This window comes from Mauremys mutica, chromosome 6 (assembly GCF_020497125.1).
Source record: "Mauremys mutica isolate MM-2020 ecotype Southern chromosome 6, ASM2049712v1, whole genome shotgun sequence".
Classification (NCBI taxonomy): Eukaryota; Metazoa; Chordata; order Testudines; family Geoemydidae; genus Mauremys; species Mauremys mutica.
This window is the reverse complement of record NC_059077.1, coordinates 115268148-115281675: the sequence shown is the minus strand read 5'-3', so window position 1 is coordinate 115281675 and position 13528 is coordinate 115268148. Positions and strand designations below refer to the sequence as shown.

General features: G+C 41.6%; 1 protein-coding gene across 3 annotated transcripts in view; it reads left to right on the top strand.

Annotated features, from left to right (window-relative positions):
• SUSD1 (sushi domain containing 1) overlaps positions 1-13528 on the top strand; it is an 85307-nt gene that overhangs the window by 63355 nt on the left and 8424 nt on the right. For 2 of the 3 annotated variants that reach the window (XM_045022053.1, XM_045022052.1), the window contains exons 18-20: positions 7104-7197; positions 8385-8640; positions 13013-13052. In XM_045022053.1, the coding sequence (XP_044877988.1) occupies positions 7104-7197; positions 8385-8640; positions 13013-13052 (390 nt within the window). Of the gene's footprint in view, positions 1-7103; positions 7198-8384; positions 8641-8822; positions 8947-13012; positions 13053-13528 lie in introns of all 3 variants that reach the window. The other variant, XR_006580607.1, reaches the window with a different exon arrangement.

Below are 13528 nucleotides of genomic sequence, written 5' to 3'. Positions count from 1 at the left end.
CAAAAGAGCCATTTTGCCCCCTCTTCCACTAAAGAAAAATAGTCTGGAGCCGCAAAACATAACACTGCTTATAAACTTTTAAAAGTTTTGATCTTTTTTTAATTTTACCTGTTACAACAACAGAATACAACAAACAGAAGTGCAGTGTGCATGTGTAGGCCTACTTTGAAATAAATTAAACACTGAACTATGCAGGCCTTTTTGAGTCCTTCCCGTATTTGTGTAAAATTAAAATAAAACGTAGCCCACTTTAATATAAAAAAACATATAGTTGCAGCTTAGCAGTTTTAAAAAAGTAAACATAAAATTAGGAATGTTTTTTGACAAGTCCATTTCAGTGTGCTCTCATCCTCTTCGGGTTTCTTTCTCGGCCAGCAATCAACCGAAGCACCTGAACATACAATAAAAAACTACATCAGCTCCGGGTCTGAAATAAATGTTTTTTTCTGAATAATAATAGCCTATTAAATGCTAGTGTTCTCACCTGTTTAATGTGACTTCTGTTTCTGAAGCTCGATGCTGATCTTCCCTATGTCGGGGTTGTAAGATGTGACTTTGATCTTCACACAGGACTGTAGGCTCTCATTTGTGAGGCGGGAGCGATATTTGGACTTTATGAAGTTCATGCTCGAGAAAACTTGCTCGCATAAGTATGTTGAGCCAAAGATGGACAGGACTGCAAATGCATACTTTTTCATGTTCATATACATGTCGGGAATGGCACTCCATGTTTCAAAAACAAGTTTGTCGGGTTTGGGGAGGTTTTCAATATCATTCCATTTGTGCTCTTTAGCGAGATTGGCCTTCTGACGGGCGACTTCTTCGAGATCCGCTGTCAGGCTTTTGAACTTGGACACCCATAAGTCTTTATCCGCTATGTCGGCCAGTTCAATTTCAAGATCAGGCTGACTTATCCCTGTGAATGCGGATATGTTCAGCAGGGATGGGTCGATGTCCAGCGGTGTGACAGGGAAGGACAGAGTGTTTTTTTCCTTTCTGAACTCGCTGAATCTTTCTCCAAATGCAGCTTGCATTGCCATAATTGCACGGTGTAAATAATCACAATTTATGTGATTGTTGAACTCTCTCAGGGAAGGGAAGTGAGAGAGCGTACCTCTCTGTACATCTCTGGCAAACACTGTCATCTTGCGCTCAAACGCCAGAACATCCTCCAGCAACTGCAGGGCCGTGCTTCCCTTTCCCTGGAGATTTTTATTCAGCGTGTTTAAATGACTTGTCATATCCACCATGAAATAAAACTTTTCCAGCCAATCGAGGTCTCCCAGTTCGGGATAGCTGAGGCCTTTGCTTTCCAAGAAGGTTTTCACATGTTCCAGACAAGCAGCGAAGCGTTTCAGCACGTCTCCCCTTGACAGCCACCGAACTCTGTTGTGCAGCAGGAGATCCAAATATGCGCTCTCGACTTCATCTAACCATGAACAAAACTGTCGGTGGTTTAACCCGTTTGCAATTATTTTGTTCTATCTTAATAACGAGGTTCATCACTTCCACACGTTCAGGGGGGAATGTTTGAGCGCACAGTGCTTCTTGGTGCAAGATGCAGTGAAACGTCATCAGCTCTCGATCCAGTGACTTTTGAAGTAAATTCACAAAGCCCTTCTGTGCTCCTCTCATACTGGGTGCACCATCAGTAGACACTGACACCAGGTGAGTGGTGTTTATTCCTTTGGCTTTTAGACAACTCAAAACAGCCTCACAAATGTCCTGTCCCTGCGTTTGGCCCTTTAGCGGTATGAGTTCAATCAGTTCTTCCTGCGGCCCATCAGAGTTCACATATCTGCATAACAGTGCTGTCTGCTCAATATCGTTTACATCACTTGACTCATCACAGGCAATTGAATATGCTTGAGCTGAATTGATGTCATCAATTTGCTTACTGGTGATGTTTGTTGCCATTTTAATGGTCCTGTCCTTGACGGTCTTTGCAGAGAGAGGCATTTCTTTAATTTTCTGAATAATTTCCTGTTTGTTTTTGAATTTGGAGAATAGATGCTCTGATATTTTTATAAACGATTCTTTCATGTATTCTCCATCTGTGAACGGCTTCCCCCTCCTTACGATCTCATGAGCTGCCACAAAACTAGCAGCTGTAGTTGAGTTTGGAGAGTTGATCCACTTCTTGAAAGTATGTTTGCTCTGCTCAACTTTCCGTAGTAGTTCCGAAATCGCTCTCTTTCACCCATCTTCAGTTGGGTACTTTTCAGAAAATGCTGAGTGCTTGTTTTGAAAATGTCTTTCAATGTTACATTTTTTGTTGTTTGCTAATTTCTCGCCACATATCAAGCACACAGGTAAGCCAGCGTCGTTGGCAGTGAAGGCAAAGGAATCTGTCCATGCAGAATTAAACTCTCTATTTTCTTCTGAGATTTTTCTTTTTTGGTATGTATTCATGGTTAGCTTACCGCGGGGGTTGCACACTCAAGAAGCTGCCTGCAGGTAAAGGCGAGGGCTATAGACGTGGATGTGACACATATTTTAATTGACAAATTATAAAAACTTTTTAAAAATTCAATGTTAAAGTATCACCTCGAACTCCAAGATAACTGTGCAACAAAATAAACAAAAATAAAATAATATATAAATAAAAATTAAATTAATAAATAACCGTTATTCTTTTTTTTTCTTTTTTTTTTCTTTTGTCAAGGCCGAAGGGAGCCACAACAAGGAGGCTGAAGAGCCGCATGCGGCTCCGGAGCCGCGGGTTGCAGACCCCTGCCATAGACCAACCTTCCTCTTAAACACAACCTGGCCAAAACAGAACTCCTAATCATCCCCCACAGTCCTCCAGGATACCACCACCATCCTCCCTTTTGCCCAGGCCCATAGCCTGGGCATTTTCTTTGACTTGGCCCTCTCTAGGTCTCCACTTCCAGGCCACATCTAAATCTTTGCATTTCTTGCTGCATAACATCTCTTAAGATATGGCCTTTCCTCTCTGTCTGCACAACTAAAACTCTCATCCAGGCCCTTATCTTTCATGTCTCAACTGCTCCAATGGTCTCCTCTCTGGCCTTGACAAATTCCATCTTGTTTCAAATTCTGCTGCCAGGAACATTTTCCTAACTTGTGACATTGATCCCATCTATTCCCTCTTTGCACCTCTCCAGCTTCACCTTCTTGTCCACATCAGACACAAATTACTTGTCTTCACTTTTAAGGCCTCCACAGCCCTACCCCGTCTTACCCAGCCTTTCACACATGGGACCTCTGCATTTGTTCTGCAAATGATTTCCAGTCTTGATTGCCAATTTTAAAATAATTTGCAACAAACCACTGTGTTTTTCCCCCCTCACTCGTGGGAGAAGCTCTCCATAAACATTTGCAAAGCCACCTTGTTGTTCTCCTTCAAATCCCTATTTAAACTCTTCTCTGTCATGATGCCTACAAATAAATGGTTAGGCAGCTAGTGCTCTGAGGCCACTGCTTTTCATGCTGACCAGTAATGTCTCATTAGTTACTTGTGCTCCCTCATCTGTCTGTCTCTCTCTATCCACCTTTTTCTCTCTTGCCTCACGTGGATAGACTGTAAGCTCTTTGGGCCTGTGTGATAGGTATTGTACAAACATAACAATGGAGTCCTAGCCTCTGGTCTCTACTACAGTACAAATAAGTAATAACAATCAAGTGGAACCAGGCAGTTTAACTTTCACTGATGCAACTGAGTGAAATGCAAAAAGGAAACGAACAGAATATAGTTAATGACACCACTCCCCTCACTCCCGAAAAAAAAATTAACATTCCATAAGGTGGTGTTAAAAACACAGATAAGGGTCCTCCCCCATTATATTGTTGTTAAAAATCAATATATTTGTCTTAAGTGACCTGTTAAAGTTCATTTTTTCTGCTCTTCTAGTGGGCTTTTTTGGTCATCTCAGAAGATTCTGTGATAGTGGTTTTCTTCAGGTTAAAAATTCTTTGCCCTTCAGCATAACGTATATGTTGTTATGTATGTTGTACTTATAGTCTCTCCTCATAACCAGTGCTATTTAATCAGTACTGCTACATAACCCCCACTTATATCATTAGTACTTATTCCATTTCTTTATTTTAAATGTGAAAATGTAATAAAAGATTTTTATTTGAATCAAAATCCGCAAACAACTGTAAAATCCTTAAAACAATGCGTTTGCAAGAAATGTCAGTTACGCAAATGGCATTATTTCAGCAGAGACTTATTTTCAGTTATAGCTGGGCCTGAATGAGAACTCTTGATTTGACTTCCCTGAACTTGAGGAAAGATACCATCTGGATGCAAACCCTTGTGACTCAGTTGCATCACTATGTTTAAAGCATTAGCAGCAACAGAGAATGGCATCTAGAAAAGCAGAGAAACCCAAACAGGACTGCTCTAGTGCAAATGAAGGATTTCTAAAAGGGTGATAAGCCAAATCATAGTATATCAAGGCCCATTGGAAGGGACCTCAGGAGGTCATCTAGTCCAACCCCCTGCTCAAAGCAGGACCAATCCCCAGACATATTTTTACCCCAGTTCCCTAAATGGCCCCCTCAGGGATTGAACTCACACCCCTGGGTTTAGTAGGCCAATGCTCAAACCACTGAGCTATCCTCTCCTCACATACGTTCATCTTAAATAGAGGCATATTTAAAATGAGGCACAAAGAAAAATATCCTTTTAAATGGAGTCATTATGACTGTAGTATGTATAGTAAAGTAAATTTCAGTGCTGTCCTAGTCACATAGTATTGGTGGAGTGCAGAAGATCAGCTAATCAGAAAGACCTTAAAGATTCCTACTATCAAGATTTGATAGTATAATGAAAGTGACATTGTTCATCACATGTGTAGTGATTAGTCTGTGCAGTCCTAAAGCTTCAGTTGTAAACTGCGTCTGTAAAAAGTCAGAGGCCTCTGAGATTTAAAACAGGGACAAGCAAATTAGGAATCTTAATGTTTTAAAAAAATTGGGCCATTCCTGTGAGAAACATCTGCTTGATAACAAACAGGTGAGTCACATCAATATCATCCAAAAGCTACCAAGTTTGATCTGGGGTTGTGGTGCTCAGAATGGTATGGATGGCAACGCTGGCTTTAGTTTTTTCCATGGCCGAGTTCTACGCACCGGTTTGGGGAAGAAGCTCGCACACAGACCTGATCAACATCCAATTAAATGTGGCTCTGAGACTTGTAAGTGGCACCCTGAAGACTATGCCACTGCCTTAGATTCCAGTCCTCCAAAGTCCTTTCTCCAACCGTCTGGTGAGAGATGGCTATGTTGCACGAGTACAAGAAAGTTCTTGCTCATCCAAAGTTCTTTGTTCACCCACCTCACGCTTGCCTTAAGTCCTGCTTGCCATTCTGGGTGGTTGGAGAAGCTCTTCTGTCATTCAGCTTCAACTCAGAAAACCCCTGGTGGATGAAATGGGCAGGCTCTGACATTAACAACAAGCACCTTGTACGTGGTCGCACCATCAAACAACCTGGTTTCTTGCTCTGCCAAAGACAGTAGATGACCATCAACCATATTAGGACATTACACGGAAGATGTGTGCACCTGATGCACAAATGGAAAATCAAGGATTTACCACAGTGCAAATGCAGAGTCTTCCAAACCATTGAACATGATGTGAACAAGTGCCTCATCTTGTCATTTCCAGGAGGTGTAGCCTCAAGATCTGTGCTGTTTTCCTATTTCACTTGCAATGCTATTACATGTGCTTTCTGCTGTGTTTTGGCTTCTAGCTAACACTGTGACCCAGCTCAAATATTCTTGCCATAAAAATGAAACTCATGGTGAAGTGCCAAATTCCTGGCCTACCCAGCACTGATTCTGAGAGGGGTATTTGGAGCGGGGTTTGGTTGAAGATAGGGATGGATACTGGCACTTTTAGGTTTGTGTCACTGCGAAGTTTGAAGAATGCTGCTTTAAGCTGGTGGCCTGTAATCCTGATAGAATGTTTTTGTTGTAATTTACCTGAAGACCAAGATGGGTAAATGTTAATGGTAAGCCACTGAATTTGGGGCTGCAGCTTTTCACTCTTGATCAGGAATTTTCCCACACAATGGCTGCCCTGCATTAGGTGCTGCCATTGTGTCTGACTTCATGGAGGTGGTCTGAAGGCTTTATTTTTCCCACGGGGATTGTTAAATTTTGATGTTCTGCAGGCCTGATACTTGACTTATTTTTGGCACGCATTAACGTTCTGGCAACATGCATTTTTCTTAATGTCCTGGTAGTAAAATACTGCACATGGAAGAACTTCCTCATAAAGTCCTCCTGTTTTCTGGGGTGAGAATTAAACCAATTTTTAAATTTTGGATTGTTGCTGCTTCACGTCTTATAAGGGCAGTCTGGAGAGACTTAGATGTGCTTAAAGTTTTAACAACTTGTATTTCTGACCAGTTACCCAAAGTGGCAAAGACTCCAAACTTTAAAGGCACTTGTTGCTCGCAGATTTGCAACTCTTCAAGCCACATGCTAGGCCTGTTAGTTACTGGTTAGTGCCCTAAAGCTGTTTTCCCCTTTACACTGCCTGTCTGAAATTTAATACAAAGCTCAAATCGGCTCGACATTTTAGGCCTTGTGCACTTTGGCGAGGATTAAAAAAAAATAAAAATCCCTAATATTTTCTCCAGGCAGAAAATTGAATTAAAGCTTCTCTTGACTGTGCTGGATGTCAAAGGAAGGGAGGGTACAAAATAGGAATCAAAGAAAGCTACTGCAACAGAATTTATTTTCCTACCTTTGAGTTTTCCAGGAGTTGAAGGGGCTCTTGAAAGTTCAGGGAAGTACTTGCTGAAAGTCTCCGATGACAGCTTAAAATATTTGACTGAAGTGTTCAAGGTCTACAAGAAGTAAGGTTCAAATCTCACATATTTGTTTTCTCAGGTTGAGCCTGCTGATATGCAGTTCAATCAAAATTAAAATCATCTCCAATATTTGTTAACCAAAAACGTTGTCTGTACATTTTCAGGTATTTTGTATTCAGATTTGACTCTAAAGCATAGCTCTAGCTTTTAGGGTTAGCATTTTAGTTACTGTGCTGTGTGAGAAAAAGCTTACTACCCTCAGACTTGGATTATTCCTCAAACTTTTATAAAGTACTGATTCTGTTTGCTTTTTAGATCCTCCATTCCCAGAAATAGAGTTTGTTACAGTACAAGGTTCTGCACCAGCACTCAGCCTACGGAAAGCAGAAGATAGAAATGGACCTATCAGGTCTGTGGGTTGGTTTTTTTTACATGCTCTCAACTCTCTCAAAATATATTTTTAAAGTACACACACATCTAAATGATCAGTATTTTAGACTGTCTTCAGTTAGATAATTTTAGTAGCGATGGGACCAAGCCAGAAAGTTTGAATCCAGGTCCCATCTTCACTGTAATTTGTGATTGTTCAGATCTGGAGTTTTGCTTCAGATTAATCTCTCCTTGGGACCACAATTCTGTCCTCAGTTACTCTGAATTTATGCTGGTGTAACTCCATTGGCTCAGTGGAGCTACCCCAGATATTCATTGGTGTAACTAACAGCAGTTTATAATTGTCGTGTGCAAACCACATTGTACAGCTTGCAGGAAATTCTCTAGTAGCCAAGAGGAAGTTAAGAAAGGTCAATTCTCCAAATCCTCATAAACAGCAACACCATATTCATTTACTGGTACCAAAATGATAAATACTCTTTGGAGTAGTTAGTTTTAACTCTGCTGACGTATGTTGGTAAGTGCCTGGGAAATGAGAGAGACCAATTACTGTAACTCACTTTATAGTAAGGCAGGAAATATTTGGAAGTGAAAACATAGTGCAGGAGCCAAAGGACAGTGTAACAAGAGTACAGTGCATGTACTCTGTGAGTTGCTCTTTTTTGTGGGAAGACATCACACTCTGAACTTTTAGTGAACTCAAGGGACAAGTTTCTAATTAAAGTCTAATAGATGGGAGCTCTTGTCACCTTCTTGATACTGGAAACAGCACCTTTCTGGGAAATCAGGAACAAATAGGTTTTAATAGGTTGATAATGTCTTTCAGCTCAGCTTTGGCTACAAGGAGAAAGTTGCATGTTGGATGAATTGAGGAAACAGGAGTTTGCAGTGATTCATAGTTGGCGATTCTCATACGAAAATACTAAATTAGCATGCCCAATCATGTTAAACCTGTGTGTGCAATTTGGAAAATTAGCCTTATAATAGGCATATATAGTCTGTTTTATACAGAGGGCAATAAATAGCACGTATATAAAGAGAAATATTTCACTCACACATGGAGAGAGTTCACCCGGGATGTTAGTGATTTGAAAACTATTAAACAAAGGGCCAAAATATTTGGAAGACTACATGCAAACATGATTTCTCACTGGTGTTTAGTGCATGGAAATGAATGCTGATGGTTGCTTTTCTGTTTCATTCTAGCTTTTATCAAGTGATTGTGCTTCCCTTGGCCTTGCAAAGCACATTTACTTGTGATTCCCTGGCTGCTGTGACTTTCTTTAGCAATGCCACTGATGCTGAGGGGTATGTGGCAGCTGAATTCCTCGCCGAGGATGTTGCTGACAACATGCTGATCTCTCTTGGAGACAGACATTACTACGGGGCATTCTATAATGCTCCCTTAAAGCAGGGGAAAGATTACTGTGTGATACTGAGAATTATAAGTCAATGGAATAAGGTAATGGGTATTTTAAATAAACTTTTCTCTGAGACTTTGTTGAATGAAGGAAGTTTTAATTGGAAAACCAGGGAAAATGTTTAGCTTTTTGTTCTGTTTTGATGATATTGTCAAGGACAAGAAGTTGATGATATAAAACTTAAATTGAAATGTCCTGAAGTAGCCATTTTAATTGCTTGCAGATCTCTTCACCATTGTAATGCAGAAGCGATTCTGGATGCTGAAATATAAACAAAGGAAAGGATTAGGGATTTAGTGCCAACTTCTGCCTTCAGGGATGGGTGCACAAACCCCACTGATTCATAGGTAATTACAGGTGCCTATAATTTACAAACGCCATAAATTAGCTGTAGGGAGTGCTAGTATCTGAAAGTCACTCAACAGTAACATATGATTCTTTCTTTTGAGTCAGGTGCTTTTACTCTAAGGTATTCTGTCCTTCCAAGTGACACTACAAGATGACCACTCTCTCTTTAATGAAGTTTTTTGTTTTACTTGCATTTTAGCCTTATAAATAACAGGGAATGTCAACTCTGGGCACCCTAGTTTTGCGGGAAGACTTGTTGGGAAGGTGTATATTGACACTAATACCTTTATTGAAGGGGCAGGGTTGTTGAATTTTCAACATTTGAGGAGAAGGAAGCCTTTTTAGTCCCTGAAGTTAAATACGGCTGTGTAACGGTGTGAGACTCACCCCAGCAGCACCTCCTGCTGGCGTCCTGGGAATTAGCTCTTTTTCCAGTCTTGGAGTGCCCTCTGCAGGCCGACATCTCACTGCCACTGGGCCTCCCATGTTCCTCCCGGACCCCGGTGCCCCGTTATCTGGGGTGCTGCCCCCTGGCAGTAACCCCTCACTCTCAGGGTCTCCCCTCCCCATGGACCCCAACCCCCTAATCCCACCTTGCCTCAGCCGGTGGCTACTGCCAGTCAGCAATGAGCCCCTGCTCCCTGGGGCAGACTGCAGTCTAAGTGCCAGTCATCACAGGCAAGGGGGGTAGGACCTTCTGTCTTCCTCTGCCACCCAGTACCTCAGGCTCAGGGGTGGGCCTACGACCAGGCCCTGCAGCCTGGGGAGTCGCCAGCCTGGAGCTCCCCTGCTCCTCTGGCCTTTCTCCAGCCTTGCTTCACTCCACATACCTTTACTACCGACAGCCAGGCCCTGCTCCCTCCAAGACTGGAGAGACAGAGACTCTAGCTCCAAGCTAGTAGTGCTTTTATAAGGACCTGCTGTGCTCTGTTTGGGGTGTGGCCCCAGCAGTGTCTGCTTTCCTAAGCAGCCTGGGCTTTTCCTTGCAGTCCCAGCCCTCTCCCAGGGCTGGCCTTAACCCTGTCAGGGCCGGAGCGGGTAACAACCCCGCTACAGGCTGTCGAGTGATTTAAAAAAATTAATCACGAGATTAAAAAAATGAATTGCAATTAATTGCAGTTTTAATCGCATTGTTAAACAATAATAAAATACCAATTGACATTTATTATAAATATCTTGGATGGTTTTTCTACATTTTCAAATATATTTATTTCAATTACAACACAGAATACAAAGAGTACAGCTCTCACTTTATATTAAATAGTTATTAGCAAACATCAGACCAAAGAATTTTAAATAATATGACTAAATTCCTAAATTGCTCAACGTTCACATTATTGTTCTTGTGAAGTCATCATTTCAGCATCATATACCTGGTCTACACTAGACAAATTACTCGTTCCTGACAATGGATGTCAGCAATGGTTAATTTTTCTAGTGTAGACCTGGCCATAGAGTATTCCGGGTAATACAGGACCTGAAATTTCAAAAAACAGAACTTTCATGTCTTTTTTATACATCATAAAGTAACCAAAAAGGGCACAATCCCATTCTTTTCCTTTTGCAGGTTACCTTTAAATATTCTCCTACATTTTTGGAAACCCAAGCCCCATAGCGTTGTACATGAGAACCAGAAAATGAAAAGGGCTTTTAATAAAATTGCAACCTATGCACCAAGCTGAGTGAAATGTGAAAGACTGAGAGAAATGTGAGGAACATCCACTTACGCTAGCCAAATGTCATGCCACCTGATCCTCTCTAACAGGGAATGCTTGGAGAGCATCAGGGAAGAAGCTAGGAGAGCTGAGATAATGGAAGAGTACCATTTTTCCTAATGATAAATTTGGCAGGTGAGAAGTGGAAATTCTGGAGCAAGATGGGGCTTGGGAGATAGCTACAGATTGCCTGACACTATCATGAAAACCTCCATTAAGCAGAACAAATTGTCCATCTCTGGATGTGTCCTTCTCAGTGAGAGAGTGGTGTTATTTAATTAGCTCCAACCCATCTGGTGCCTGTTTCAGTCTCCACTGATTGCTTTATGGATTCCATACCTCTCAACCTGCCAAGGCCCAAAATGAAAGACACTAAGAAAATAATAGTGCTTGGAGCTTAAAATGATGTGGGATTCATTTCTTTAGCATAAATAAAACCTTCTACAACCCCCATTTCATCATTCAGCATTTGTGGAGTGAATATGTAATAAAAGCAACAGTAAGTCTGCAAGGGATGGAAGTAAATTTGATATTCCAGTTAGAGGATTTTGTAGTATTTAGTACAGGCATTGAAACGGCTAAGGGTAGAATGTTGAAATTTGGAATATAAGGAACCCTAACTGAGGGGCAAATGCCTTTAACTGTTCTGACAACTGGTCTTGAAAAATTCATGTTGCGCACACATGTGCAGTAGATTGCTTGTGTTTTCTCTCCTAAACTTGGAAAATGCACTGCTGTGGAAGGCTATACTGTCTATGGGTGCATGACTAACTTGTCTACATAGTGAAAATGGCAGTAGGTAGGCTGAAGCAAAGACTCCATTAGGATCTCTTGGCTCAATCCTAGGGACCTTGTTAGGTGTGTGATATTAGGGGAGGTTGCCTCATACAGAGTGAAGTCCTGCAGGCCTTGTTCATTCTGTACCCTATCTTTTATCCTTTTAAACAGCTAGAAAATCCCATAGCAAAAACTATATTAAGTATCATTGAGGTTGTATAGAAGCTCATAATAAAGCCCCAAACGAAGATTGTCCCTTTGTGCAGATGCATCATGATTTAGGGCATGTCTACACTTACCTCCAGAGCGATCGATCCAGTGGGGGTCGATTTATTGCGTCTAGTGAAGATGCGATAAATTGACCGCCGAGCACTCTCCCGTCGACTCCGGTACTCCACCGGAACGAGAAGCATAGGCGGAGTCGATGGGGGAGCATCAGCAGTCAACCTACCGCAGTGAAGACACCATGGTAAGTAGCTCTAAGTACATCGACTTCAGCTACGCTATTTTCGTAGCTGAAGTTGCGTAACTTAGACCGACTTAGCTCGCGTTCCCCTCTCCTCCAGTGTAGACCAGGCCTTAATCTTTAATTACATGGTAACATACCATTTATCCACTGCAATAGTGTACTTTTTTGTCTAAAACCTTCAATAAAATATATGTAAATACCAGAGTCCATGTAAGTCATTTATATGTAAAGTACATAACACAGTTCATATTAAGTATACACCATAGAGTAGTACTGTACTTAACATTCATGTGTATGTTTGAGGGTGTGAGATACAAAAAAAGAAAACAGAGAAGAGAACACATCAAAAAAGAGGGGAAAACTGATTAAACAAGGATTTATAGAAAGTCTGTCCCTAACAATATTTTGGATCATTATGAAAATTAAACTAGGTCTAAGTACTGTATTAAAGTTTCTTTAAAAATTATAAGGTGCTAAGGTGGGAGGGATAGCTCAGTGGTTTGAGCATTGGCCTGCCGAACCCAGGGTTGTGAGTTCAGTCCTTGAGAGGGCCACTTAGGGCTCTGGGGCAAAAATTGGTCCTGCTAGTGAAGGCAGCGGGCTAGACTCAATGACCTTTCAAGGTCCCTTCCAGTTTTAGGAGATTGGTATATCTCCAATGTTTTCTCCTAATCAAGGGTGGAGAAAACATTGTGTAATATATTATTCATGGCACAGTGAGTGACCATGTAATTAACCACTGTATAGGAATCTGTATATGCAGATAGGGGACACAGTTAAGACTGCATGTGCAGCCTTAACTTTGGTATTTCCTAACTTTTTGAATGCTTAACCATGCAGCTTTATAGCCCTGTCATGTAGGGTTTTTAGATATCTGTTCTTTTCTATCCGAAAGATGAGAGCTAGACTTTCCTCAGAGTTTTCTCTTTAATCTGATCTTTATAGCCTGTAGCCTTCTCAGGAAAGCTTGGTGATCTAGGAATCCATTCCCACTGTAATACATTTTAATGTTTCTTGTCTGAATGCCTTTGCTGATGGTGTAGGCTTGTTGATGAAATACATATCCTGGGAAAATAGTGACATTGGTTATGTTTTACTTTCCAGGTGAGGACACAATCTTGTGCAGTTTGGGCACAAATTGAAGGTAAGGCAGTTTTTCATCTTATGAGAAAACAAAAGTTGTCATTGCATTGCCTGGCTATATCTTGGCATAAAACTAACCATGTCTGTGGCTTTTGTTTAATTCCCTGCTAGCAATGAAGTCTAGTGGAGCGTTATAAAGGTTAGATCAGGGTTTCTCCACTTCTGGGTTGGGACCCAGAATTGGGTCGCCAGAATGTTTCAAAGGGTCGCGTGGCAGCTCCGGTCCCACAGGATTGGCTTGGCTCACCTCCCTTCTCCAGGCACTGCACACTCCCCCGGGGTCCTAGCGCCACTCGGGTTTGATGATGGGAGTCCAGGTAGGCCAAATTTGAGTGAGTGGCCCTGCAACCCCATGAACCAGGTTACAACTCTACTCACACAAATTTGGTCCAGTCAGGGAGGCGATGAGTGGCGCTGCAACCCTGGAGGTTGCAACACCTGGAGCAGAGAGCCAACCCCAGCCAGCTTGGGGGGCGG